Raw genomic sequence first — 26,519 nt, forward strand, 5'->3', positions numbered from 1 at the left:
GTGACCTGCTCCTGATTACTATTTATGCCAAAGCACTGAATACAGATGCGAGGCTATTATACTCTTTCATGTATAACTGCTGTTTTGCTTTGGAGTAAGACACCGGCCTGGGAATCTGTCTGGAATGAAAAACGCTCTTTCTTCCTTCTGAGACTCCGTGACTCACCCAAATCCCAAAATTATACGCTGCAAAAGACCCAGTTCATAATCCCAATAAAGGCAAGGTTACCTGTTCCTAAGTGATTGAGATACAATTACAAACAAACAGCATTTAACTTCAGCCAGGTAATCATTTCAGAGAGTTCCGCAGCTGAACAGTTCTCACAGTCAGAAACTTCTTCCTAATGTGAAGGAAGAATATGAAGAGGCCTAGTTTCCAGGGTGGCAGAAAACAAGCCTGCTCCCTCCTCCCTATGACTCCCCCTTGCATATTTATACATGGCCCTCATCCTGTCTCAGAGAGTTCCACTGCTGAACAGCTCTCACAGAAAGTTCTTTGTGTTCAGGTGGAATTTCCTTTCTTTCCTGTAGTTTGAACCCATTGTTCCATTGCGTCCTAGTCTCTGGAGCAGCAGAAAACAAGCCTACTCCCTATGACTACTCTTCACCTCTTGATCCCTAGCCCTCATCCTGTCTCCTCTCAGAGAGTTCCACTGTTGAACACTCTGTCTGAAAGTTCTTCCTAATGTGAAGGCAGAATACAAAGAGGCCTAGTCTCCAGGGTGGCAGAAAACAAGCCTGCTCCCTCCTCTTTATGATTCTCCCTTGCATATTTAGACACTGCCCTCATCCTGTTTCAGAGAGTTCCACAGCTGAATAGCCCTCACAGTCAGAAAGGTCTTCCTAATGTTAAGGCAGAATACGAAGAGACCTAGTCTCCAGGGCGGCAGGAAACAAGCCTGCTCCCCCTCCTCTTTATGACTTCCCCTTGCATATTTATACATGAATCATCCTGTCTCAGAGAGTTCCACTGCTGAACAGCTCCCACAGTCAGAAAGTTCATCCTAATGTGAAGGCAGAATACGAAGAGGCCTAGTCTCCAGGGTGGCAGAAAACAAGCCTGCTCCCTCCTCTTAATGATTCTCCCTTGCATATTTATACACGGCCGTCATCATGTTTCAGAGAGTTCCAATGCTGAATAGCTCCCACAGAAAGTTCTTCCTAATGTGAAGGCAGAAGACAAAGAGGCCTAATCTCCAGGGTGGCAGAAAACAAGCCTGCTCCCTCCTCTTTATGACCTTCCTTGCATATTTAGACACGGCCCTCATCCTGTTTCAGAGAGTTCCAATGCTGAACAGCTCTCACAGAAAGTTCTTCCTAATGTGAAGGCAGAAGACGAAGAGGCCTAATCTCCAGGGTGGCAGAAAACAATCCTGCTCCCTCCTCTTTATGATTCTCCCTTGCATATTTAGACACTGCCCTCATCCTGTTTCAGAGAGTTCCACAGCTGAACAGCCCTCACAGCCAGACTGGGCAGGCCTAAGAGAGCTGAGAGAGCTGTTCAGCAGGGGAACTCTCTGAGACAGGATGGGGGCCATGTATAAATATGTAAGAGGGAGTCATAGGGAGGAGGCTTGTTTTCCGCCACCCTGGACACTAGGCCTATTTGTATTCTTCTTTCACATTAGGAAGAACTTTCAGACAGTGAAAGCTGTTCAGCCGTGGAACTCTCTGAGTAAGGATGAGGGCCGTGTCTAAATGGGCAAGGGGGAGTCATAAGGAGGAGGGAGCAGGCTTGTTTTCTGCCACCCTGGAGACTAGACCTCTTTGTCACATTAGGAAGACCTTTCTGACTGTGAGGGCAGTTCAGCTGTGGAACTCTCTGAGACAGGATGAGGGCCCTGTCTAAATATGCAATGGGGAGTCATAGGGAGGCAGGAGCAGGCTTGTTTTCTGTCACACTGGAGACTAGGCCTCTTCGTATTCTGCCTTCACAATAGGAAGACCTTTCTGTGAGAGCTGTTCAGCAGTGGAACTCTCTGACTCAGGATGAGGGCTGTGTATAAATATGCAAGGGGGAGTCATAAGGAGGAGGGAGCAGGCTTGTTTTCTGCCTCCCTGCAGACTAGGCCTCTTTGTAGTCTGCCTTCACATCAGAAGAACTTTCTGTGAGAGCTGTTCAGCAGTGGAACTCTCTGAAACAGGATGAGGGCCATGTATAAATATGCAAGGGGGAGTCATAATGAGGAGGGAGCAGGCTTGTGTTCTGCCACCTTGGAGACTAGGCCTCTTCGTCTTCTGCCTTCAGAATAGGAAGACCTTTCTGACTGTGAGGGCTATTCATCTGTGGAACTCTCTGAGACAGGATGAGGGCAGTGTCTAAAAATGCAAGGGTGAGCATATTATATTATTATATTATATTAATATGCTCACCCTTGCATATTTAGACACTGCCCTCATCCTGTCTCAGAGAGTTCCACAGCTGAACAGCTCTCACAGCCAGACTGGGCAGGGCTATGGACGGAAGTGTTTAAATACAGCGCGGGGGCCGACGGGAAAGCAGAGGGGAGAGGGGTTGCCGTGGAGACGGCGCAGGCGCGTGACGCCAGAGCGTTGACGCGAGGGGGGAAGTGGGCGTGGCGAAGGCGAGGGGGGCGGGGCCGGGCCGGGTCGTCGCCTCAGTCCTCCGCGAGGCAGCGGCGGAGGCGGACGTGGCTGGGAGGGGCTGCGCAGGGCAGCATGGTGATGGCCGAGCCCCGCCGCCTTCCCCCGGACGCCTCCTCGTCCTCCTCCTCCGCGTCGTCTCTGCTTCTCCCTCCGCCGCCGCCGCCTCCTCCTCCTCCGCGAGGGGGTCCCGGCCCGGTCCGGGTGGGCTTCTACGAGATCGAGGGCACGCTGGGCAAGGGCAACTTCGCCGTGGTCAAGCTGGGCCGGCACCGCATCACCCGCAGCGAGGTGAGGGAGAGAGAGAGAGACAGGCCTCTTGCGTTGTGACAGGCCTGGGCCAACTTGGGCCTTCCCTCCCTCCCTCCCTCCCGTCAGGTGTTTTGGACTACAACTCCCACAATTCCTCACAGCCTACCGGCTGTGAGGAATTGTGGGAGTTGTAGTCCAAAACACCTGACGGGAGGGAGGGAGGGAAGGCCCAAGTTGGCTCAGGCCTGTCTTAGAATAGTCATAATAACAATGCATTTGGGCAAGACTGTGAAAAGACCTCCTCATCGCTTTCCCTTCTCTCTTCTTTGCTCTTTCTCCTTCCCTTGTCTCCTTCTCTTCTCTCTCTCTCTTTCCTTTCTCTCTTCTTCTTTCTTTTCTTTCTCTCTCCTCCTTCTTCTCCCCTTTTCTCTCCTTCTCTTGTCTCTCTGTCTTTCATTCCTTTCTCCTTTTCCTTCTCTTTCCTTGTCCCTTCTCCTTTTCTTTACCCCTCTCCTTCTCTCTTTTCTTTTCTTTTCTTTCTTTTCTCTCTTCCTCTTTTTTCTCCTTTACCTTCTCTCTTCTGTTCTCCTTTTCCTTCTCTTTTCTCCCGTTCCTTACCTTTTTCTTTCTTTCTTTCTTCTCTTTTTCTCCTTTTCTCTCTCTCTTTTTCTCCTTTTCCTTCTCTTTTTCTCCTTTTCCTTCTCTTTTCTCCCTTTCCTTCTTTCCCCCCTTCCTTCCTTCTTTCTTTATCTCTTCTCTTTTTCTCCTTTTCTCTCTCTCTTTTTCTCCTTTTCTCTCTCTCTTTTTCTCCTTTTCCTTCTCTTTTCTCCCTTTCCTTATTTTCTTCCTTTCTTCTTTCTTTATCTCTTCTCTTTTTCTCCTTTTCTCTCTCTCTTTTTCTCCTTTTCTTTCTCTCTTCAATTCTTTCTTTCTCTCTTCTCCTCTTTTTCTCCTTTTTGTTCTCTCTTCCTTTCTCGTTCCTTCTCTCTATCTTTCTTTCTCTCTTATTTTCCTCTTTTCTTTCCTTCTCTCTTTTTTTCTCCTTCTCTTCTCTTTCTCTCTCTCTTTCTTCTTTTCCTCTTTCTCCTTTTCGTTCTCTCTTCCTTTCTCTTTCCTTCTCTCTTTCTTTCTCTTTCTCTCTTCTCCTCTTTTCTCCTTTCCTTCTCTCTTTTTTCTCCTCTCCTCTTTCTCTCTTCCTTTCTTCTTCTCCTCTTTCTCCTTTTCGTTCTCTCTTCCTTTCTTTCCTTCTTTTTCTTTCTTTCTTTCTCTCTCTCTTCTTGTCCTCTTTTCTCCTTGTCCTCCTCTCTTCTTTTCTCCTTTCCGCCTCTTTTTCTTTCTCTCTTTCTCTTTCTTTATTTCTTCTCTTTTTCTCCTTTACCTCTCTCGTCTTTTCTCCTTTTCTTTCTCTTTTCTCTCTCTCTTCTTCTCCTTTTCCTTTCCTTTTCTTTTCTCCCTTCTCTTTTTCTCTTTTTCTCTCCTTCTCCTTTTTCCCTTTCCCTTCTCTTTTGCTTTCTTCTCCTCTTCTTCTCCTTTTCCTCCTCTCTTCTTTTCTCCCTTTCCTTCTTTTTCTTTCTCTCTTGCTTTTCTCTTTTTTCCCTTTCCCTTTTCTTTTCTCCTTTTCCTTCTCTTTTTCTTTCTTTCTCTCTTCTCTTCTTCTCCTTTTCCTCCTCTCTTCTTATCTCCTTTTCTTTCTCTTTTTCCTTCTCTCTTCTTTTCTCTTTCCTTCCCTTTTTCCTTTCTCTCTTTCTTACATATCCTTTTCTCCTTTTCTTTTTTCTCCTTTTCCTTCTCTCTTCTTTTCTTCCTTCCTTCCTTTCTTTCTCTTTTTCCTTCTCTCCATTTCTCTTTTCTTTCTCTCCCTTTTTCCTTCTTTTCTCCTTTTCCTTTTCTTTTTTTCCCTTTGCTTTCTCTCTTTTCTTCTCTTTTCCCACCATATGGATTACCTTGGAAGGGAATCCCTTTGCACCTTCTCTGGGAAAAAGAACTCTTGCCTGTTGGAGGCAAGTGTGAAAGTTGCAATTGGCCACCTTGATAAGCATTGAATGGCCTTGCAGCTTCAAAGCCTGGCTCGTTCCTGCCTGGGGGAATCCTTTGTTGGGAGATGTTACCTGGCTTTCCAATAATAATAATAATAATAATAATAATAATATGAAATCCAGCATATAAATCTAGTTTGCTGTGATATACTGTGGCTTTGTGTCAGTATAAGGCTAATGATTTGTTATACTGATGCTTAATCGCTTATTATGCTACTGTTTTAACTGTCCCTTATTTGTTTTTATGATGTTTAGCATTGAATTTTTGCTGCTGTTAACCGCTTTGAGTCGCCTAAGGGCTGAGAAAAGCGGTATATAAATGAAGTAAATAAATAAATGAAGTAAATAAATATAATAATAATAATAATAATAATAATAATAATTTCCTTGCCCCCAATAACTTTCCTTTCTCTCTTTCCTTCTCTCTTTCCACTTTGTGGGGTGCCTTGGAAGGGAACCTGTCCCTCATGCTCCTTTATGGTTTCTTTCTCCATCCAAATTATAACTTATTGCTCATTCCTTCCTGATTTGCCCCCACTTCTTCTTCGTATTCCAGCTTATGGGACACCCCCCATATTCTCTTTTTGGGGTTCCTTTTCCTTCCAAAGAATCTGTCCCCTGTTTTCTCCTCCTTTGCTTTGTTATGGTGACAAAAGATACATGTTACGTCTTATTTATTTAAGTTGTCATTATTTATTGAGTTGGTTTTGATTTGTTTATATATTTCTGTTGGCATTGAATGTGTGCTACTGATTATTTTGTTGTAAGCCGCCTTGACTCCCTTATATAATAAATAAATATAATATAAATATAAATATAATAAAACTAAAATTATAAAGTTTCATTTCCAAGGACCCTCAGCCCTGGCCTCCCGTCTCTTCCACCTGCGACTTGGGAGAGGCCTTGGCATTCCTCAAAATAATTGTGAAATGAAGGATGAAACCTCAATCCCGGTGAGGAGGGAAATCAAAGTTCGAGGGACTCTCCGTTGTTGTTTTGGCTGTTCTGATTTACTGCAAACGTGTCAGATCCAAGACCCACGGGCCGAATCTGGCCGTGTCATTTTAGGTGACTTTCCTCCAGATGTCAGGAGAGCAGGGGTTGGATTGAGATCCAAGGCTTGTGGATATGACGCCTGACTTTAAAATGCTCTTTAGCCTTTTCCTGTCCTTTCAGAGCTACAAATTCTATTGGGTTGCAATTCCCATCATCCCTATTTTTTTCCCCATGACTTGAGAAACTGCAAGTTGCTTCTGGTGTGAGAGAATTGGCCGTCTGCAAGGATGTTGCCCAGGGAACGCCCAGATGTTTTGATGTTTTATCACCTTGTGGGAGGCTTCTCTCATGTGCTGGAGCTGACAGAGGAAGCTCATCCACGCTTTCCCCTGTCGGTCTTGAGTCCTGCTGCCACAAGGGTTTACCCACTATACCAACAGAGTGGGTAATCAGAAGTGATGGGAGTAATTGTTCAGCGACATCTGGGGACCCAAATTTGGGGTAGAAGCGGAAGAGCATGGACCACTAAGTAAATAAAATTATAGTTGGCTCATTTGGATTCTCTGTCCATCAGCTCAACACCTCTTTGAAGGTAACTATAAGGCTAATTAACATGGCCCTCGGTGAAAATGAGTTTGATCGTCTTCCCCGCTTCTCTCAAAATTTAATCAGAGTGTCACTTTAAAATGCACATGGATAGGAAGGAGTCACTTTCGGCAAAATGAGCGACAAAGTGCTGTTGGAGAGCTCCTATTCAGAACAAGAATAGATAGATCCTGGGAACAACTTATTGCGAAAAATAACACCCCATCTACACTGACCATTTAATGCAGTTTCATGACAGTATTGAAGAAAGTGGATGATTGCAGAAGAAATCCTAGAACTACCTTGAACCCTACAAACAATAGAGTAGTAATACATTTTCTTTCTTGCACATGCTTTTGTGAGTTGGACTGAAGTTGGACTGAAGTGGCTCCTTCTTTGGAAACAGAGGCTGGATGGCCATCTGTTGGGGGTGCTTTGAATGTGATTTTCCTGCTTCTTGGCAGAAAGGGGTTGGACTGGATGGCCCACCAGGTCTCTTCTAACTCTATCATTCTATGACTTAAGAACTTCCTGACTGTGAGAGATGTTCAGCAGTGGAACTCTCTGCTCTGGAATGTGGTGGAGGCTCCTTCTTTGGAGGCTTTGAAGTAGAGGCTGGCAGGCCATCTGTTGGGGGTGCTTTGAATGCGATTTTAATGCTTCTTGGCAGAATGGGGTTGCACTGGATGACCACCAGGTCTCTTCATTCTATGATCTAAGAACTTCCTAACAGTGAGAGCTGTTCAGCAGTGGAACTCTCTGCCTTGGAGTGTGGTGGAGGCTTTTAAATAAAGGCTGAATGACCATCTTTGGGGGTGCTTTGAATGTGATTTTCCTGCTTCTTGGCAGAATGGGGTTGGACTGGATGGCCCACCAGGTCTCTTTCAAATCTATCACTCTATGATCTTAAGAACTTCCCGACTGTGAGAGATGTTCAGCAGTGGAACTCTGTCCTGCAGTATGGTGGAGGCTCCTTCTTTGGAGGCTTTTAAACAGAGGCTGAATAACCATCTTTGGGGGCACTTTGAATGTGATTTTCTTGTTTCTTGGCAGAATGGGGTTGGACTGGATGGCCCACCAGGTCTCTTCCAACTCTATCGTTCTATGATCTAAGAACTTTCTAACAGTGAGAGCTGTTCAGCAGTGGAACTCTCTGCTATGGAGTGTGGTGGAGGCTTTGAAGCAGAGGCTGGCTGGCCATCTGTTGGGGGTGCTTTGAATGCAATTTTCCTGCTTCTTGGCAGAATGGGGTTGGACTGGATGGCCCACCAAGGTGTCTTCCAACTCTAGAATTCCATAAAATAGCCTTGGAAATGAATCTTTACTTTTACTTACAGACAGAAGTTTTGCATTAAACCAGATTTTGGAAATATTTAATGATCCCTGCTGCAGTTGCCCTTTTCTTCATCCCATTTTGCTGGCTGCCACCCCCAGTTGTATCTGAAGCTTGACTATTGTATTCCATCTGAGGACGTGGATTCCGAGCCATGAAAACATGCTAAAATACATCCGTCTTAAAGGTGAAGCCCTGAAATGTCCTCCTTTCACTTGAGCCCCAGGTGAAGACAAGAAGCCCGTAATCCCATTTTCGGCTAAGAAAGCAAAATAAGCTGGAGGAGAAGATGAAACTAAGGGGGACACGGAAGATGCGGAAGGGTTTTGAAATTCAAAGAGGCCCAAAGGAAAAGAAATAGGACAGAATGAGCTGTGAGAATCTCCCTCATGGTTAGTGTTCCTAAAAGGAGAACGTGGCAGTGATAAATTGGTGGCAGTCCCTTTGAAACCAGAGGAGAAAAAGCTAATATTTTTCAGAACTGGAAAAATATTGTAAGAGGCAGGAAATAGAAATTAAGAAAGCTGGAACAGGCAGACATTCGGTGATGGAGTCACCAAAGAAGTGCAAGGATTTGGCATCAGGAAGGGCACTGCATCTCAAGAAAAGAATAGTTTGATTTTGGTTATGATACGTGTGTATTTACAATAAGGTTAGTCTGAGATGGAGACTTTGCAATGGGAAATTGGTGGCGTGATTCAAATACCGTATATACTCGAGTATAAGCTGACCCAAATATAAGCCGAGGCACCTAATTTTACCACAAAAATCTGGGAAAATGTTTTGACTCGAGTATAAGCCGAGGGTGGGAAATGCATCCACTACAGGTAAATTTCAAAATAAAAATAGATACCAATTATATTAATTTAGGCATTAGTAGGTTACATGTTTTTGAATATTTACATAAAACTATAATTCAAGATTTTATTTATTTGTCGTGTCAGGGCAACCAGTCAATTATATTACATTACTAACAGAAACAAAGCAAACAAACAGACAAAATACAGAATTTGTGAGTTTGGTAGTTGATTAAATGTCCTTTGACCAGTACCTGGCCACTTGGAGTGCCTCTGGTGTTGCCGCAAGAAGGTCCTCCATTGTGCATGTGGCAGGGCTCAGGTTGCATTGCAGCAGGTGGTCAGTGGTTTGCTCCTGTCCGCACTCGCATGTCGAGGATTCCACTTTGTGGCCCCATTTCTTGAGGTTGGCTCTGCATCTTGTGGTGCCAGAGCGCAGTCTGTTCAGCGCCTTCCAAATTGCCCAGTCCTTTGTGTGCCCAGGGGGGAGTCTCTCATTTGGTATCAGCCACTGGTTGAGGTTCTGGGTTTGAGCCTGCCACTTTTGGACTCTCGCTTGCTGAGGTTTTCCAGCTAGTGTCTGTGTAGATCTTAGAAAACTATTTCTAGATTTAAGTGGTTGACGTGCTGGCTGATACCCAAACAGGGGATGAGCTGGAGATGGCTCTGCCTTGGTCCTTTCACTATTGGCTGCTACTTCCCGGCGGGTGTCAGGTGGTGCAATACCGGCTAAGCAGTGTAATTTCTCCAGTGGTGTAGGGCGCAGGCACCCCGTGCGGCATGTCTCATTCAGAGCCACATCCACTGTTTTAGATAAGACTGTTTTAGATAAGAGCCACATCCAAAGTTTCAAGATAAGACTGTCCAACTCTGATTAAACCATTATTCTAACCTTCATCAATGTAAATATGCTTACATGTCCTCCAGTAATAATAAATGGAGTAAAATAATAATAATAATAATAGAGTAAAATAATAAATGTAACAATAACAATAATAAATAGAGTAAAATAATAAATGGAATAATAACAACAAAAATAAAATAATAAATAACATTGACTCGAATATAAGCCGGGGGAGACTTTTTCAGCCTAAAAAAAGGACTGAAAAACTAGGCTTATATTCAAGTATATACAGTAAATAATACGCTGGTCCATGTAGTCATGCTGACCACATGACCTTGGAAGTGTGTACGGACAACGCTGGCTCTTTGGCTTAGAAATGGAGATGAGCACCAACTTCCAGAGCTGGACATGACTAGACTTAATGTCAAGGGGAAACTTTTACCTTTCAAATAATAATGATAATAGGGAGGTAGAGGCTTTGTTATTAAGTAGGATCTGGCCTAGAAAAGGATTGCACCTTCCATTGTTATTATTATTATTATGCAAGGTTTCTGGGCAAATATTTTCCCTGGACTAAGAGGGAAACCTCTTCTGGAAGTCATGAGGACAGCCTTTTTTCTTCTTCCGTTTTCACCCTCTTCTGTTCTTTTTTGGACACGGCCAGCCTTTGCCTCTCCTGGCGTTTTGTCCTTGTAGCCTTGACCACAGTCATTTCCTTTCCAGGAGCTGGGAATGAGGTGGGATGTATGATTTCCTTTGTCCTCTTTTTTCTCTCTCATAGCAACAGCAAGTGAGGCAAAGAAGTTAATCCAGGTTTGGCACAATCTTGGCATCTCACTCGAAGAGGGAAGGGAGAAGTGGTTCCTTTTCCCTTTCACAGCTTCCCAAGCGAGAAAGTCATGGCAAACTTTGCTGTGACTTTTGCTCCCAGGAAACAGTATTTGAGGGCTTCATCTCCAGATCTAGATTGGAGTGAGATATATAATAATAAAAATAACAATTATTATTATTATTATTATTATTATTATTATTGACACAAAAGCACAGTAGGTCACAGCAAATGAGATCTATATGCTGGATTTCGTATCACAAAATCACAAACATTATTATTATTATTATTATTATTATTATTATTATTTTTATTATTTGAAACATAACAAGATGAGTCCACAGCAGACACTCTGCCGGCTGTTGTATTGGGTCACACGTAGGAGCTCCCGGTGGCGCAGTGGGTTAAATTCCTGTGCCAGCAGGACTGAAGACCAACAGGTCGCAGGTTCGAATCCAGGGAGAGGCGGATGAGCTCCCTCTATCAACTCCAGCTCCTCATGTGGGGACATGAGAGAAGCCTCCCACAAGGATGATAAAAACATCAAATCATCTGGGCGTCCCCCTGGGCAATGTCCTTGCAGACGGCAATTCTCTCACACCAGAAGCGACTTGCAGTTTGTCAAGTAGCTCCTGACACGACAAAAAAACAACAACACATCGGACACTTCCCCAGTGTCTAGGACTGCGTGATGTATTGGTGAATAATGTGTGCAGATCCCAGTAAGGTGGCCTTCTGCAGCTGGCAGATGGTGATTTTGCTAGTGCCGATTGTGTTTAAGTGCAGGCCAAGGTCTTTAGGCACTGTACCCAGTGTGCCGATCACCACTGGGACTACCTTGACTGGCTTGTGCCAGATTCTTTGCTATAAAAATAATAATAATAATAATAATAATAATAATAATAATAATAATAATAATATAATAACAACAACAACAACAACAATAATAATATACTAGCTGTACTCACCACACGTTGCTGTGGCCAACTTTCCCTCCCTCTTTCTCTCCTTCTTTCCTTCCCTCTTCTCTTCCTTCTCTTTTTCTTTCCTTCTCTTCCTTCCTTCCCCTCCCTTTTTCTTTGTCTTTTATTTCTCTCATTTCTACTTTCTCTACCTCTTTCTCTCCTTTCTTCTGTCTCTACCTCCTTCCTTCCTTCGCTCTTTGCTTCCATCCTTCTTTCTCTCTTTCTTTCCTTCTCTCCCTCTTTCTCTCCTTCTTTCTTCCTCTCCTTCCTTCCCTGGCGTGGATGGAGCTCCCCCCTTGCCGGACCCACCATTGTGCCGTCCATTCCTAGCTCCTGCTCTGGCTGCAAGAGGGAGATTGGTCAGCAGTGCCTCTCACACTTGCTGTGTCCTCGCACAGGAGGGGGTGGGGCCATGGAATTCATTTGCGTGCACACGCTGTGTCTTCTACCTTTTTGGATTGTAAAGTTCTTTTTGCTGTTTTTTGGGGATTTTTTTGAGTGATGGTCACTCCTTGAGTCAGTAGGTGTCTTGTGGCCAAATTTGGTGTCATTTCATCCAGTGGTTTTTGAGTTACGTGCATCCCACAAATGCACATTAAATTTTTATACATATAGACTAGCCATCCTCTGCCACGCATTGCTGTGGCCCAGTCTGTGTATATGTGTTTTGTGTTTGTATATGTGTGTATATATATATTTGTGAATATGTGTGTTTGCGTACATATATGTAGTTTTGCGCATGCGTTGTAATTTAATATTTGTTTTTTCGACTTTTTAAGACACTTTTGCTGTGTTTTCAGTGTTTTTATGAGTGATGGTCACTCGTTGGCCTGATAGGTGTGTGTCCAAATTTGGTGTCAATTCACCCAGTGGTTTTTGAGTTACGTGCATCCCACAAATGCACATTACATTTTTATATATATAGACTAGCCAGCCCCTGCCACGCATTGCTGTGGCCCAGTCTATGTATATGTGTTTTGTGTTTGTATATGTGTGTATATATATATTTGTGTGTATTTGCGTATATATGTGGTTTTGCACTTGTGTTGTAATGTAATTTTTGTTTTTTGGCTTTTTAAGTCCCTTCTGCTGTGTTTTTCAGTGTTTTTATGAGTGATGGTCCCTCGTTGGCCTGATAGGTGTATTGTGTCCAAATTTTGTGTCAATTCATCCAGTGGTTTTTGAGTTATGTTAATCCCACAAATGAACGTTACGTTTTAATTTATATAAGTTTATATATTTTATACACACACATATTTACTTCTTGGATCAGAATGACGGCAGGACTTGTGGTTTAATCTGTTCCAAATCACAATCTTTGGAACTCCAAGTCGTGCATCCATTTTAAGCAGATCGCAAAACTGTTTTTCTTGACCTGGCGTCAGCTTAAAGAAGGATGGTTCTGTTTTACCTCCAGAGTATATGAATCATTCTGTCTGCGTATTGAATTAAGGCCATAGGAAGCTACATATTAAATACAGTTCAAGTCTTGGAGGGGAAGAAAGAAAGCAGAAAGTACACGTAATTATAGTTTACTGAATAGATAGGTAGCTGGGCTAAATATTATATTGGAACATTGTTTGTTGCGTAATATTGGAGCATCTACAACCAATGTTTTTAAAAAGACATTTAAGACAGTGAAAGTTTGTTCCTGATGAAAATTAGTTTCCTAACTGATGTGGTTTCATGATCGTTTCTCTCTACTCTTAAAGTTTTATTGAGTGTTTTCTGAAGGCCTTGAACAAGTTTGAGAAGCTATCCGTATTACAAAAGGAAATCCAAAATCCTAAATTGGTTCCTGTGTATAAGAACAGGCTGAGAACTAGAAATATTGTGTTTCTGTAATGTATATTTGCTTCATTCATCTCCTAAAATTTCAGTTTGGAGAGAAAATGTGAGCAAACGTCAAATAAATACATAGAAACATGGATCCAACAGAATGGCCATTTCTTTTAAAATATTTTTTGCTTTACAACCCAAGTTTTGTGAATCAGGACCTTCAAAGAATGCTATCATTTTTGTTTATAGTTTTGAATAAGATGAATACATAATTTGAAACTGAGTAACGTGCAATAGTGGGGCCGCGGTGACGCAGCGGGTTAAACCGCTGAGCTGTGGAACTTGCTGACCGAAAGGTTGATGGTTCAGATCTGTGGAGTGAACTCCTGTTGTTAGCCCCAGCTTCTGCCAACCTAGCAATTTGAAAATATGCAAATGTGAGTAGATGAATAGGTACCGCTCTGGAGGGAAAATGACAGTGTTTCATGCAGTCATGCTGGCCACATGATCTTGGAGGTGTCTGCAGACGATGCCGGCTATTCGACTTAGAAATGGAGATGAACACTTCTCAAAGTCAGACACAACTAAACTTAATGTCAAGGGGAAACCTTTACCGTTGGCATGCAATAATTAGTGGTAGCATATCAATTTGGGCATTCTATGCTTAGGAGTGTGGAATATGGATCCATAGTTAAGCTTTTCTCTTGCAGAAAGGAGTCATAAATTCAAATGGGTTTCATTCTTAGTGAGAGCAGTTTACCCGATTCAGATTTGAAAGGCATTTCCCTTTCAAATGTTGACAGCTGCCAACATGGAGAGATTCCAGTCTTGTGGCCATCCTGGTAATATCTCCTGAGTCCTTTTCTTATTCTCCACTTAGCTTTCTATTTATATCCATCATCACATCTCTTGAAGCCCAAGTGAGCTCAAGTGGAACTTGCATCACGTTGTCTTCTAGGAGTTCAACCTCATGTAAATTTGCATCAATACTGCCATCTCTCTTATGTTTAAAAGCTATATTTTGCTTCCTTTAGTATTATCCGATATTTGTAGGTGATGTATAAGTGTCACTTTTAGGCTGTAGCTTAGTTTACCTTTGAACTAGTCAGGCTTAATGATAGTGAGCTCCCTGATGATGTCCTCCTGTTTTCTCCTGCTTGGTTTTGGGAATGTTTTGCTCCTATTTGGCTTAACTTGTGGCTTGCTATCCAGTTAACTTGAGCTACAGTTAGTTGAAATAATCAGGCTTCAGTAGTTGTGGTATGAAGTTGCCATTTTGAGCATGCTACCTGCAGCTACGAGGGTTGAATGAAAAGTAATGCCTCCACCTTCGTTACTTGGGTTTGGATGGGAATATTTTAATAAATCAAATGCAGAAATAATCCTTAGAATGTGCTCTTTAACTACCACTATTCACTTTTCCACATAATCACCAGACATTGGATACAGTTCTGCCAACAATGAACACGTTTTCTGAAGCCGTCACAGAAGAAGTCAACACACTGTTTCTGCAACCCATTGTGCACAGATCTTCTGATATCCAAGCAATGCAATAATGTGACCCACACATTCTTGTGAAATGTCGATTGTGCTTGAAATTTATCTCTGAGTGATACGACGGTCATCCTGGCTCAATCTGTCAACCTTTTGCTTGTGAAACTCGGTGGTTGCTGTTACAGGACATCCAACTTCTTGTCTGTCACACAAGTCAGATGTTCCCACCTCAACATCTTTAAACTTACTTGCCCAGTGATGCACAGTACTCACACAACACAATCATAAACAGCTTGCATTCTCTGATGAATCTCCTTTGGGGTGACACCTTCTGTTTTCAAGAATTGCTTAAATTGCATTAACCGACCATCTGTGCAGAGTTCCATACTTTGTACGTTTAACAACACAACCGTTCAATGCTAAGGCTTCCCACCAAAATGGAACTGTAGAGGAGAGTCTACTAAACAAGCCAGTACTTGCCACATACCGGTACTGCCATCTGTTGAGGAGTTACGAAGGTGGAGGCATTACTTTTCATTCAACCCTCGTAGTTTAAAAAACAACCCAACTTATTTATTTTTCATGTTAAAAGCTAATTGAGGGTACAGTTGTAATGTATCTAAAAACACAAAAAAGTTAAAAACTTGGCATTATACTAGATTTCCTTTGATCAGAAGCTGGCCACTTGGAGTGCCTCTCGTATGGCTGTAAGGGGGTCCTCATTGTGCATGTGGCAGGGGTCAGGTTGCATTGTTGTAAGTGGTCTGGGGTTTGCTCTTCTCCACACTTGCATGTTGTGGACTCCACTGTGTGGCCCCATTTCTTAAGGTCGGCTTTGCTGAGTTCATCACACCAGAGAATGAATCCACTTTAAATCTGGTTTCTGCCTCCCGCAGAATTCTGAGGTTTGTAGTTTATTGAGGCTGTTATAGGCGCCTCCCTAAACTACAAACCCCAGAATTCTGCAGTAGGCAGAAACTAGATTTAAAGTGGATTCATTTTCTAGTGTGATGAAGTAGAGTATCTTGTGGTACCAGAGCGCCTTCCAACCCAACTTAAAAATCATAGTTATTGAATCCAGGTTGATTGAACTAACTACAGATCTACTAAGAAAATCCAACAAATGCTCCGTTCAGCAAAGGACAAGAGGGATCCTCTCACCTCTGCAGGAGTCTACTGTATATCATCCAGCTGTGGACAAGTGTACATGGGGACCACCAAACGCAGCATTGCCCAAACACGAATCAAGGAACATGAAAGGCATGCAGACTACTTCAACCAGAGAAATCAGCCATAGCAGAGCACCTGATGAACCAACCTGGACACAGCGTATTATTTGAGAACACAGAAGTGCTGGACCACTCTCACAACCACCATGTCAGACTACACAGAGAAGCCATTGGGACCCACAAGCATGTGGACAATTTCAACAGAAAGGAAGAAACCATGAAAATTAACAAAATCTGGACTAAAAAATTATAATAGTAAATAAAAAACAAAACCCAAACATGGAACTCCAGACAAGAAACAAGCAGGAACACGTAATCACCTCTCAACAAAGGAATTTCCCAGGCAGTAACAAGCCACACCTAAAAACTGTCAGGCCATCAAATGCTAATCAAGGCGGCCAATTGAAACATTCACACTTGCTTCCAACAGACAAGAGTTCTTTCTCCCACCCTGGATCTTCCACAGATATATAACCCAATTTTCCTAGTTTCCAACAAACCTCACAACCTCTGAGGATGCTTGCCACAGGTGCAGGTGAAACATCAGGAGAGAATGCTTCTAGAACATGGCCATACAGCCCGAAAAAACCTACAATAACCCACTAACAGTAAATCGTAGTTTCAGGGTTGGATGACACAACAAATAGCAACCGAACTAAAGCTTCCCAACCCTGTCTGGCTGCGAATTAAGAGGGAGCAATGTATGAACCCAGGGCTTGCTGTGTCTCGTCCCTCTTTGTTTGCTCTTGGTAAACTGTAGAGCTGGGGTAGTAGGTAGCATAATGTACTTGAAACATTTGAGCATCGCGAAATCCCATTGTCTCAGTCAGAAAGTTCATAAATTATGTGACTTCTTGTTCAAAAACTACTGATAATAGGCATCAGATGTTTTAATGTGACAAGCAATCACTACCACATTATTTTCACTTATTTACATACTAAATCACAGACCTTGTAGTATATCTCTTGTTCAGAGGCACCAGTGTTGTACCCCACTTTGAGACTTCAGAAAGAGGAGGGTGTTCCTCAGTTCAATTTGCCTAACCTTTTAACTTGTCCTAATTCTTGACCACTGTTGCATTTCGAGGTGTAGACTTCTTTGGCTGTGTGCCGACTCCTGAAAACCACGTTGAGGATGTGCTAATTCTTTTTCTCCTTCAGATGATGTCTTGTGGGATTGTTGGGTTCACAACTCCAGAAGGTTTTGGGGGAGGAGATGACTTTTGTGGGGAAGTTGTCTTGCAAAGCCATGCACGATTCCACGTTCTTACCCCAACCCCTGCTCTCTGTGCTGCTTTTCCTTTCATGCTGTATCACGTAGTCATGTACGTGGGACGCTGTTATTTAGGTAGGCATTTGAAGCCAGTCTCCATATCAAGTTCATACAGTATATTTTGAAGAGTATAGAAATCACTTGAATTGGGGTGTTGCTTGCAACACTGAGTTACTTGGTTAGTAATGTCCATTCTTTGCTTTATAGCAGTCTACTTCCTTTCTCTTTGAGTGTCTGTGTCACCATTTTTAGACATAGTAGTTTCTTAGAGACAGGTAAATGTGGTTTATGGGACAGACATATGTTGTGGTGGTGATGGCAGCACCACAGAAGCATTGGTCCATACCTACTTACTTATTTAGGCGACCCCTCGTTGTCAGAGTAGAATTGTCTTCCAAGATCGGTGTCCTAGCGGTGGGTCCGTAGGTGACTGTGGAGCCCTATTCTTGATCTGCATGGTTTTCAGACAGAAGGCGGTCCCAGTCAGGGTTGGCTTGACGCGCCTTCCTCTTGGCACGTTTCTCTCTTTAGCCCTCCGTTCGTGCCTCTTCAAATTCTACAGCACTGTTGGTCACAGCTGACCTCCAGTTAGAGTGCTCAAGAGCCAGGGCTTCCCAATTCACAGTGTCTATGCCAGCATTTTTAAGGTTGGCACTGAGCCCATCTTTAAATCTCCTTTCCTGTCCACCAACATTCTGTTTTCCATTCTTGAGTTCAGAGTAGAGCAACTGCTTTGGGAGACGGTGGTCGGGCATCCGGACAATGTGACTGGTCCAGAAGAGTTGATGGCGGAGGACCATCACTTCAATGCTGGTGGTCTTTGCTTCTTCCTAAGAGATTTGCAGGATTTTTCGGAAGCAACACTGATGGAATCTTTCCAGGAGTTGCATGTGACGTCTGTAGACAGTCCACTTTTCGCAGGCGTATAGCAAGGTTGGGAGGACAATAGCTTTATAAACAAGCACCTTGGTATCCCTACGGATGTCCCGGTCCTCAAACACTCCCTGCTTCATTCAGAAAAATGCTGCACTTGCAGAGCTCAGGTGGTATTGTAGTTCAGTGTCAATGCTGACTTTTGTGGAGAGGTGACTACCAAAGTAGAGGAAATGGTCAACATTTTCTAATGTTACCCCATTAAGCTGTATTTCCAGCATTGGAGAAGGATTGGCTGGTGACTGCTGGAAGAGCACTTTGGTTTTCTCGATGTTCAATGACAGACCAAGCTTCTTGTGTGCTTCTGCGAAGGTGTTTGGTCCATAATGTAGCTCTGTCAGAGGGGAGAGGTTAGGCAATGTATTCACACACTTCAGTGGGAAAGGATAAAGAACTAGGGATGATGCATTTTGTGGAATGAGAAAAGAAATCAGAAATGTATAGTAGGAAAACTATACTGTTTGTGCCTTTTTTCCTGTGGAAAAAGGGCACAAACACCAAGTATTTGGTACAAAGTGTTCCACAGAAAGGGATGTGACTGTGATGACTGGTATTGCATTAGCACTTCCTGAGACACAGTCTCTCTGGAAGTTGGCTCCACTCAAAATGCTTTGGAATTAATTTAGTGTCATGTTCCCTCGCGCCCATTCCATGTTCCCGAAGTTGAGAGAATTATGTGGAAGCCATTAAAATGCTCTTCCTCGGATTTGCTGTGAAACGCCTGACTTACTGGGAACTGGAATTCTTGGAACCGCATAGCTTGAAGACCTTCAGTTGAAATAATTCGTTTCGTCATTGTTTGGAAAGGTTATATGGAGATAGCTGTCACGTGCAGAGAGCAAGGGAGCCGCGGCAAACCAGATTGACACTGTGAAACTGGAACCAAAAGTTTTGCATCAAAACTGCTCCTGTCTCTTTACATGTTGTCTGTCTTTGGAGGGTTCTGAATTGGTAGCCTTAGCCACAAGTGAATACTGTAAGACAAAGATATTGCATTGTTGAGATACAAAAGAATGAAATGAACTAATAGACTATAACTAGATGGAACCCCCAGAGATACATCTACTCCCTTTAAGTTTTGGGTCAACTGCCAGATGATTTAAATAATGGATTTGCCCATTTAGTTTCCATTGCAGAAGCTTTATCCCACTTGCATTTTCTTGCATTCTTCTGAATTTAGGCCAAAACATATGGTTGCTTCTTTGGCAGTTAACTATGCTGATGGAATTGTTCCAGAACTCAAAAGTGTGTAGACTAGTGGTTCTTAACCTTCCTAATACCACAACCACTTGATACAGCTCCTCATGTTGTGGTGGCCCCCAACATAATGTTATTTTCATTGCTATTTCATTAACTGTAGTTTTGCTGCTGTTACGAATTATCATATAAATATCTGATGTGCAGGATGTATTTTCATTCACTGGACCAAATTTGGCACAAATACCCGATATGCCCAAATTTTAATACTGGTGGGGTTGGGGGGGGGGGGATTGATTGTGTCATTGGGAGTTGTAGCTGCTGGGATTTATAGTCCACCTACAATCAAAGAGCCTTCTGAACTCCACCAATGATGGAATTGAACCAAACTTGGCACACAGAACTCCCATGACCAACAGAAAATACTGGAAGGTTTTGGTGGGCATTGATCTTGAGTTTTGGAGTTATAGTTCACCCACATCGACAGGGCAATGTGCATCCAACTGATGGTTCTTGACCAGACTTGGCACAAATACCCAATTTGACCAACTTTGAATATTGATGGGGTTTGGGGTGGACTGACCCAACATGATAATTATAGCTCTCACTGCATCCAGAGAACACACCCCACCAATGATGGATGGGAACCAAACTGGGCACTCAGACCCAACATGTCAAACTGTGAATACAGGTGCGGTTTGGGATGATTGGTCTTGGTATATGGAGTTGTAGTTCATCCACATCCAAAGAGCACTGAACCCAGCTGACGACGGATCTGGACCAAACTTGGCACACAGACCCAACATGGCCAACTGGGATTACTGGTGGGATTTGGGAAGGACTGATTCATGATTTTGAAAGTTGTAGTTCACCCACATCTTTATGCGTTTTCCAATGAGAGCATTAATAAAAAAACAAAAGGGAAGTATCCTTTTTCTAATAAATAGCATTACAAATTACGTCAGCTGCTTCTGCTCCTCCTGATTCTGCTGGGCCAGTCTCAGTCCCACGTTGGACGGGTGCTTTTCCCTCTGCCTTGAAAATACTTGCTGGCATAAGTCTCCCTCCAGCCTTGCACGCTCTCCCTCGCCTGCACATGTGCACCACACTGTGCCGAGCATGTCTGTGTTCCACCCTTGGCTGAGAGACCGGCCAATCACAGCGGAGGAAGGCTTTTGGTGAAAGGATTCACCGTCTGTTTCCAAAAAGGAAGAGAAGGTCAGGTGGAGAGATCTTCAACCTTTTCTGCCAAAGGGGTTCCTAAGACCATCAGAAATATGTGTTTTCTGATTGTCTTTGGCAACACCTCTGAATCCCCCTCGCGACCCACCCAGGGGTCCTGACCCCCAGGTTGAGAAATACTGATTTTAAATGAATTTTCCAACTCAGTTTCCATTTCAACAGTTTTATCCCACTTGCATTTTCTTGCATTTTCTGAATTGAGGCCAAAACATGTGGTTGCTTCTTTGGTAGTCAATTGTCAGAGGTGACACTGTTACAGAACTCAAAAGTGTGTAGACAGTTTATGTTTTGCAATGGAAGGACAACAGCTTTTCATACACAAGCGTCTTGATCCCAGTCCTCAAACACTCTCTGCTCCTACTGCACAAAGCTGAACATATAAATGTCACCATTTTCCTAACAGACTATATTTTCAGACATATATAAGTCGCTGAGGATTTGTTTTCCATGTAAACAGGAGCTGCCTCCAAAGGAATGATGGCAAATGTTTGACTTTGTCTTTATCATTCATAGTTTGCATTTGCAGTCTCAGCCCAAAAAATCAGAGCTGAATTAGTAAAGTCCACAATGGAGGCTGGAAATGGAAATGGAGATAGTTTGGGATGGTACAAATCAGACAGTTGTTATTGTTATCATGTCACTCCTACTATAATTTCAAATGGAATTAAGTTTTAATATTTATATTGGAGAGTGCTTATTGTACTTTGAAAGTTTGTATATTATTTGATGTCATGCATGGCCTGTGGCTGGTACAATAAACTATTCATTCATTCATAATTTGCAGTGAGCCATAGGCAGTTTGGTCTGTGTCATCAACCTTTGTATCAACCACAGCCTTCAGTTTTTCACATCAGATTGCAATGAATCTGTCCTTTCTTGCACATTTTTCCCTAATGGAAAAGGGTTTTGGACTAGATAACATCATTGCACAATTAAGGGAAATGAAACCAAAGTCTCTAACTTTTTTTTTTTGGCCTATGCTTTACTTATTTACTTACTTAGGCAATCTCTCATAGATTGAGGATGAAGGTCTTCCAGATGTAATGTCTTGGCGGTGGGTCTGTAGGTGGCTGTGGAGCCCAAAACTTGATCCACATGTTCCCCCGCAGTGAGGACATCGGTTTCCAGATGGAAGGCGGTCCCGGTCAGGGTTGGCTTGATGCGCCTTCCTCTTGGCACGTTTCTCTCTTTTGTCCTCCATTTGTGCCTCTTCGAATTCTGCAGCACTGCTGGTCACAGCTGACCTCCAGCTGGAGCACTCAAGGACCAGGGCTTCCCAGTTCTTGATGTCTATGCCACAGTTTTTAATGTTGGCTTTGAGCCCATCTTTAAATCTCTTTTCCTGTCCATCAACATTCCTTTTTCCGTTCTTGAGTTCGGAGTAGAGCAACTGCTTTGGGAGATGGTGATTGGGCATTCAGACAACATGGCCAGTCCAGTGGAGTTGATGGTGGAAGAGCATTGCTTCAGTGCTGGTGGTCTTTGCTTCTTCCAGCACGCTGACATTTGTCCGCTTGTCTTCCCAAGAGATTTGCAGGATTTCCGGAGGCAATGCTGATGGAATTGTTCTAGGAGTTGTGTATGATGTCTGTAGACAGCCCACGTTTCGCAGGCATATGAATCAGTCGAGAAAGTGTGGATTAGGTTAGCTTTTATGAAAATGCATGCCCAATGTGAATTCCACCCATTTCCACACGAAACCTGGTGGGGGATCATTTTTGCTTCTTATAACCCTGGTTTTCCTCCTAATGGACAATTTGTTGCCATGGCTATGAATGCAAAATAATATCCTCGAACTGCTGCACAGGGCAGCTGAATGATCTTCCGGTGCGTTTAGTACTTCTTTTCAGGGGTTCATCCCCATCTTACGACAGCAGTGTCCCTATTTCCATTGTGTGCTGTGCGATATGCACATAGCCCTTCTGCTGTATTGTCTTGGTCCTGTATTATTTATTGATCTGTAATACATCATACTTTTGCGCACTGTTGTGGGTCAGGGTTCAACTCAAAATGCCAGGCAGAGAAAAGGCTAGTACTTGAGCACTCCAGTCGACAAGGACACATGCTTTGTTTGAATGTTTTCATGGCTCTCTGTGAACTACTGCCTTGATATCTTTGCTTTTTGAAATGGAGGCAAGAGCTTGCATACACATCATTATGCGCAGTGCCCTTGGTGAATGGCGCGCAAGGTGCCTGGGTCGGATAAGAATGCCTTTCCTAGTAAAATGTGTATCTTCTCATGATTCACTTGGCTTTCCCTATTCTTTAAATTAAAAGCTGAGCTAATCTTAATGATATATTATGACGCTTGCGCAGGTCGGTTATCTGTTGGGTAAACAAAGGAAGTGTGTGCTTTATTCTTCCACAAAAGAGTATTGATTTGTACCTTTCTTAATCTTATTACAGAGAAGTAATAGGTCTCGAAGCAGGTCTTTACAGGTATGGGGCCTTGAGCCCTTAAAATATATGGACAGCCTTGAAGTAGTTGGAATTAGCAACACTTCAGACTTACGGCAGAGGAGGAACGTTTCTTAATTCTGTCACAACTGGATAATAGTCCACCTGCAGATCCCATTTTCTCCTTATGGCTGACTAGCTTCTGTGGATCTTCCCAGTAAATAAAAGAGATCTCTACAGCATGCTTCATGGATGCTCATGGGGACCTTCCATGGAACATGCTGTAAAAGAATTGGTTACATTGGAAGAGGCCCAAAAATTTGCTTGGACCGCAAGCCCTTCCCTGAATCATGATGTGGAAGAGATCCCCTGAAGAAAAAGAAAGAGAACTCCATTCTCAAACATAAGAAAAGCCTTCTGTCCCCACAGTGACCAGCCACAAACCAGACCTTGTTGGCATGCAGTGCCTTCCTGCTTGTTTTTCACAGCCATCAATCTTCAGAAATGTCCTGTTGATATTTTATAGTCTTCCTGACTACTAGCCATTGGCAAGTGTGGTCTGGCTCTTTTTGAAGCCATCTATTTATTTGTTTACAGCATTTGTATTCTGCCCTTCTCACCCTGAAGGGGACTCAGGGCGGATCACAGAACACATATACACAAACATCCAATGCCGTTAGACAGGACAGACAACAGATAGAGGTATATGTCTGCATTTTTCCCAACTTCGGCGTCCTGGAGGTTGTGCTCGATTCCAGCCATAGGGGGTGCTTTCGCTCCATCCTCTATGATGAAGAGCATTTTTCATCACAGACTTCCTCCTTCCTTTGATCGCTGGCATTTTCTAGTATTTCCTTTTTATGGTGCCATAAAATACCTCCCCGCTTAAGTGGTGCCTAATTTCTCTACTCACAGCTCACAGCTGTTTTTGAACTGCTTAGATGGAGAGCGAGCTGAGCTGAAGGTTGGGTGCTTGCCCTGACCCGGGCTTTGAACTGCCAACCTTTCGATTGGTGTGATCTATTGATCATGATAATTAACCAGCTGTTCTAAAGCCTGGCAGCCCTCACTATGTCCTGCTGATGGCAATTCCATCAATATTAACTGTGAGCTGTGTAAAGAAGCACTTCGTTTTACAGTTTTGCAATTCATCTCGCTTGGATGAACCTGAGCTTGAGCATTTGGGAGAACAAGGACACCTAGATGCCTGTCCTCCACAATCATAGAGTATAGCATTCTTGATATTCTGAAGCTTGGTCAGATCAAATGGTATACAGTATTCCCTCACTTATTGCGGGTGTTACGTTCCAGGACCACCTGCAAAAAGTGAAAATCCGTGAAGTAGGGATGCTATATTTATTTTAATATTTATACATTTATTTTAGTAGTTATACACTATTTTAAGTCCGGTGGCACAGTGGGTTAAACCCCTGTGCTGGCAGGACTGAAGACGAACAGGTCGCAGGTTCGAATCCGGAGAGAGGCGGATGAGCTCCCTCTATCAGCTCCAGCTCCTCATACGGGGACATGAGAGAAGCCTCCCACAAGGATGATAAAACATTAAAAAAATCATCAGAGCGTCCCCTGGGCAACGTCCTTGCAGACGGCCAATTCTCTCACACCAGAAGGGACTTACAGTTTCTCAAGACACTCCTGACACGACAAAAAAAAAGTCTTTATAAACCTTCCACACACACTTATACACTACATAACCCTCCTTGAATGTGTTGTTCACGTAATCCAGGAACCTTTCAAACCTTTTAAACAGAGGGTCAGGTCACAGTCCCTCAAACTGTTGGAGGGCTGGATTATAATTTGAAAAAAGCATGAATGAATTCCTGTGCACACTGCACATATCTTATTTGTAGTGCAAAAAAACACTTTAAAAATACAATAATTAAAATGAAGAACAATTTTAACAAACATAAACTCATTAGTATTTCAATGAGAAGTGTGGGTCTGTTTTTGGCTGATGAGATAGGGTTGTTGTTGTTGTTGTTGTTGTTGTTGTGTGCTTTCAAGTAGTTTCAGATGTAGGTTGACCCTGAGCGAGGGCCAGGTAAATGACCTTGGAGGGCCGTATCTGGCCCTCGGGCCTTAGTTTGAGGACCCCTGACGTAATCCTTGGCTTTGGCTTTATCTGCAGAGGCAGCCTCTCCATCCAGACAATTGCACTTAAATCCATAGCGCTTCTGAAATTTATCAAACCAGCCCTTACTGGCAGTGAATTTGCCTGATTTGGTGGGAGAACCAGTCGATGTCAATGGTCGAATACCGCAAAAACCCGTGAAACAGCTAAAATACTCAGTTCTTGTGGGTTTTTTCGGGCTATATGGCCATGTTCTAGAGGCATTTCTCCTGACGTTTCGCCTGCATCTATGGAAAGCATCCTCAGAGGTGAGGTCTGAAATACTGCGAAAAATATTTACATTAATATTTATTGAAAAACCGCAAAATAGCGAGTCCGCAAAAAGTGAGGGATTACTGTATCCCATTCGAAGGAACCCAAGGCATTCATGAAAGATGGCCACTGTATAAAAAGAGAACATAACACCAACCTAGAGAAGCTGATGCATCCGTTGACAGTTGTCTTTTTGACAACATTTAAAAATCTTCCATCGTTTCTCAGGCTTGTGTACAGAGTAAAGGCCTTTTGCTGTGAAGGGACTACCTTTTGCTGTGTGCCCTTTTTTTATCTGGAATTTTTGTGTAAAGCAAACCCATGCCACTCAGGTTTACTTTGCATGTGTGTTTAACAGTTGCTGCTACTTTGCAGAGGTCATTCGTTTCTGGCGTGGGTTTGAGGGCCGTCTCTGGAGCAGGCCTGGTTGGTCATTCTGTGCTCTTTTTTCTCATCGTGCCTTCAGAACGAATTTCCACCATTTCTTTAACACTACATTAACATCATGTTGGAGCTGGGTTGTAGGCAGGTCGTGCTGCATTTCCTGCGTTTTAAGTGGCTTGGGTTTCCCTAAGGAAAGCTTATACTCCAGTCTCATTGCTGTGATTATAAATGACTGTATGCACAGAACATGAATCACGGTTAAAATGGGCGGCTTGTAGTAATTCAGACAGCATTGATTTTGTTTTCTCACTGTGTGTGAGATGAGCTTTGCCTGTAATTGTATTTTATGTTCATGGATGTTTTCTCTTTGGGGATTATTAAGTTAGGGATGCATACATGTATGAATTTTGCTAGTAGGAGCCATTTTGAGATTCAAAAATACCCAATTTCCCCATAATAACAACTCTGCTAGGAGTGAAATTCCCTTTCCATGGGAAGTTTTCTCTCACTTCCTGTTGTCTCACCCCCATTCTTAACTACAGGTCGTTTGTAAGTTGAAACAACGGTCTGTGTATATGTGTGTGTTTGTGTGTGTGTGTGTGTGCATGCATGCATTATATCTATATCTATATCTGGAGCCCCTGGTGGCGCAGTGGATTAAAGCGCTGTTCGCAGGTTCGAATCCGGGAGCAGCGTGAGCTTCCGCTGTTAGCCCCACCATCTGCCAACCTAGCAGTTCGAAAACATGCAAATGTGAGTAGATCAATAGGTACTGCTCCAGCGGGAAGGCAGCGGCGCTCCATGTTGTCATGCCGGCCACATGACCTTGGAGGTGTCTACGGACAATGCCTGCTCTTCGGCTTAGAAATGGAGATGAGCACCACACCACAGAGTTGGACACGACTGGGCTCCATGTCAAGGGGAAACCTTTACCTTATATCTCTATATA

The 26,519-nt window shown here is 43.2% G+C and overlaps 1 protein-coding gene across 1 annotated transcript in view; it reads left to right on the forward strand.

Annotated features, from left to right (window-relative positions):
- The first annotated feature begins 2,618 nt into the window (after positions 1-2,618).
- Positions 2,619-26,519, forward strand: part of SIK2 (salt inducible kinase 2) — a 113,883-nt gene continuing 89,982 nt past the window's right edge. Inside the window, exon 1 of the mRNA XM_060786943.2 lies at positions 2,619-2,895. Within this exon, the coding sequence (XP_060642926.2) occupies positions 2,680-2,895 (216 nt within the window). The 5' untranslated portion in view covers positions 2,619-2,679. The remainder of the gene's footprint in view (positions 2,896-26,519) is intronic.

This window comes from Anolis sagrei, chromosome 7 (assembly GCF_037176765.1).
Source record: "Anolis sagrei isolate rAnoSag1 chromosome 7, rAnoSag1.mat, whole genome shotgun sequence".
Lineage (NCBI taxonomy): Eukaryota > Metazoa > Chordata > Lepidosauria > Squamata > Dactyloidae > Anolis > Anolis sagrei.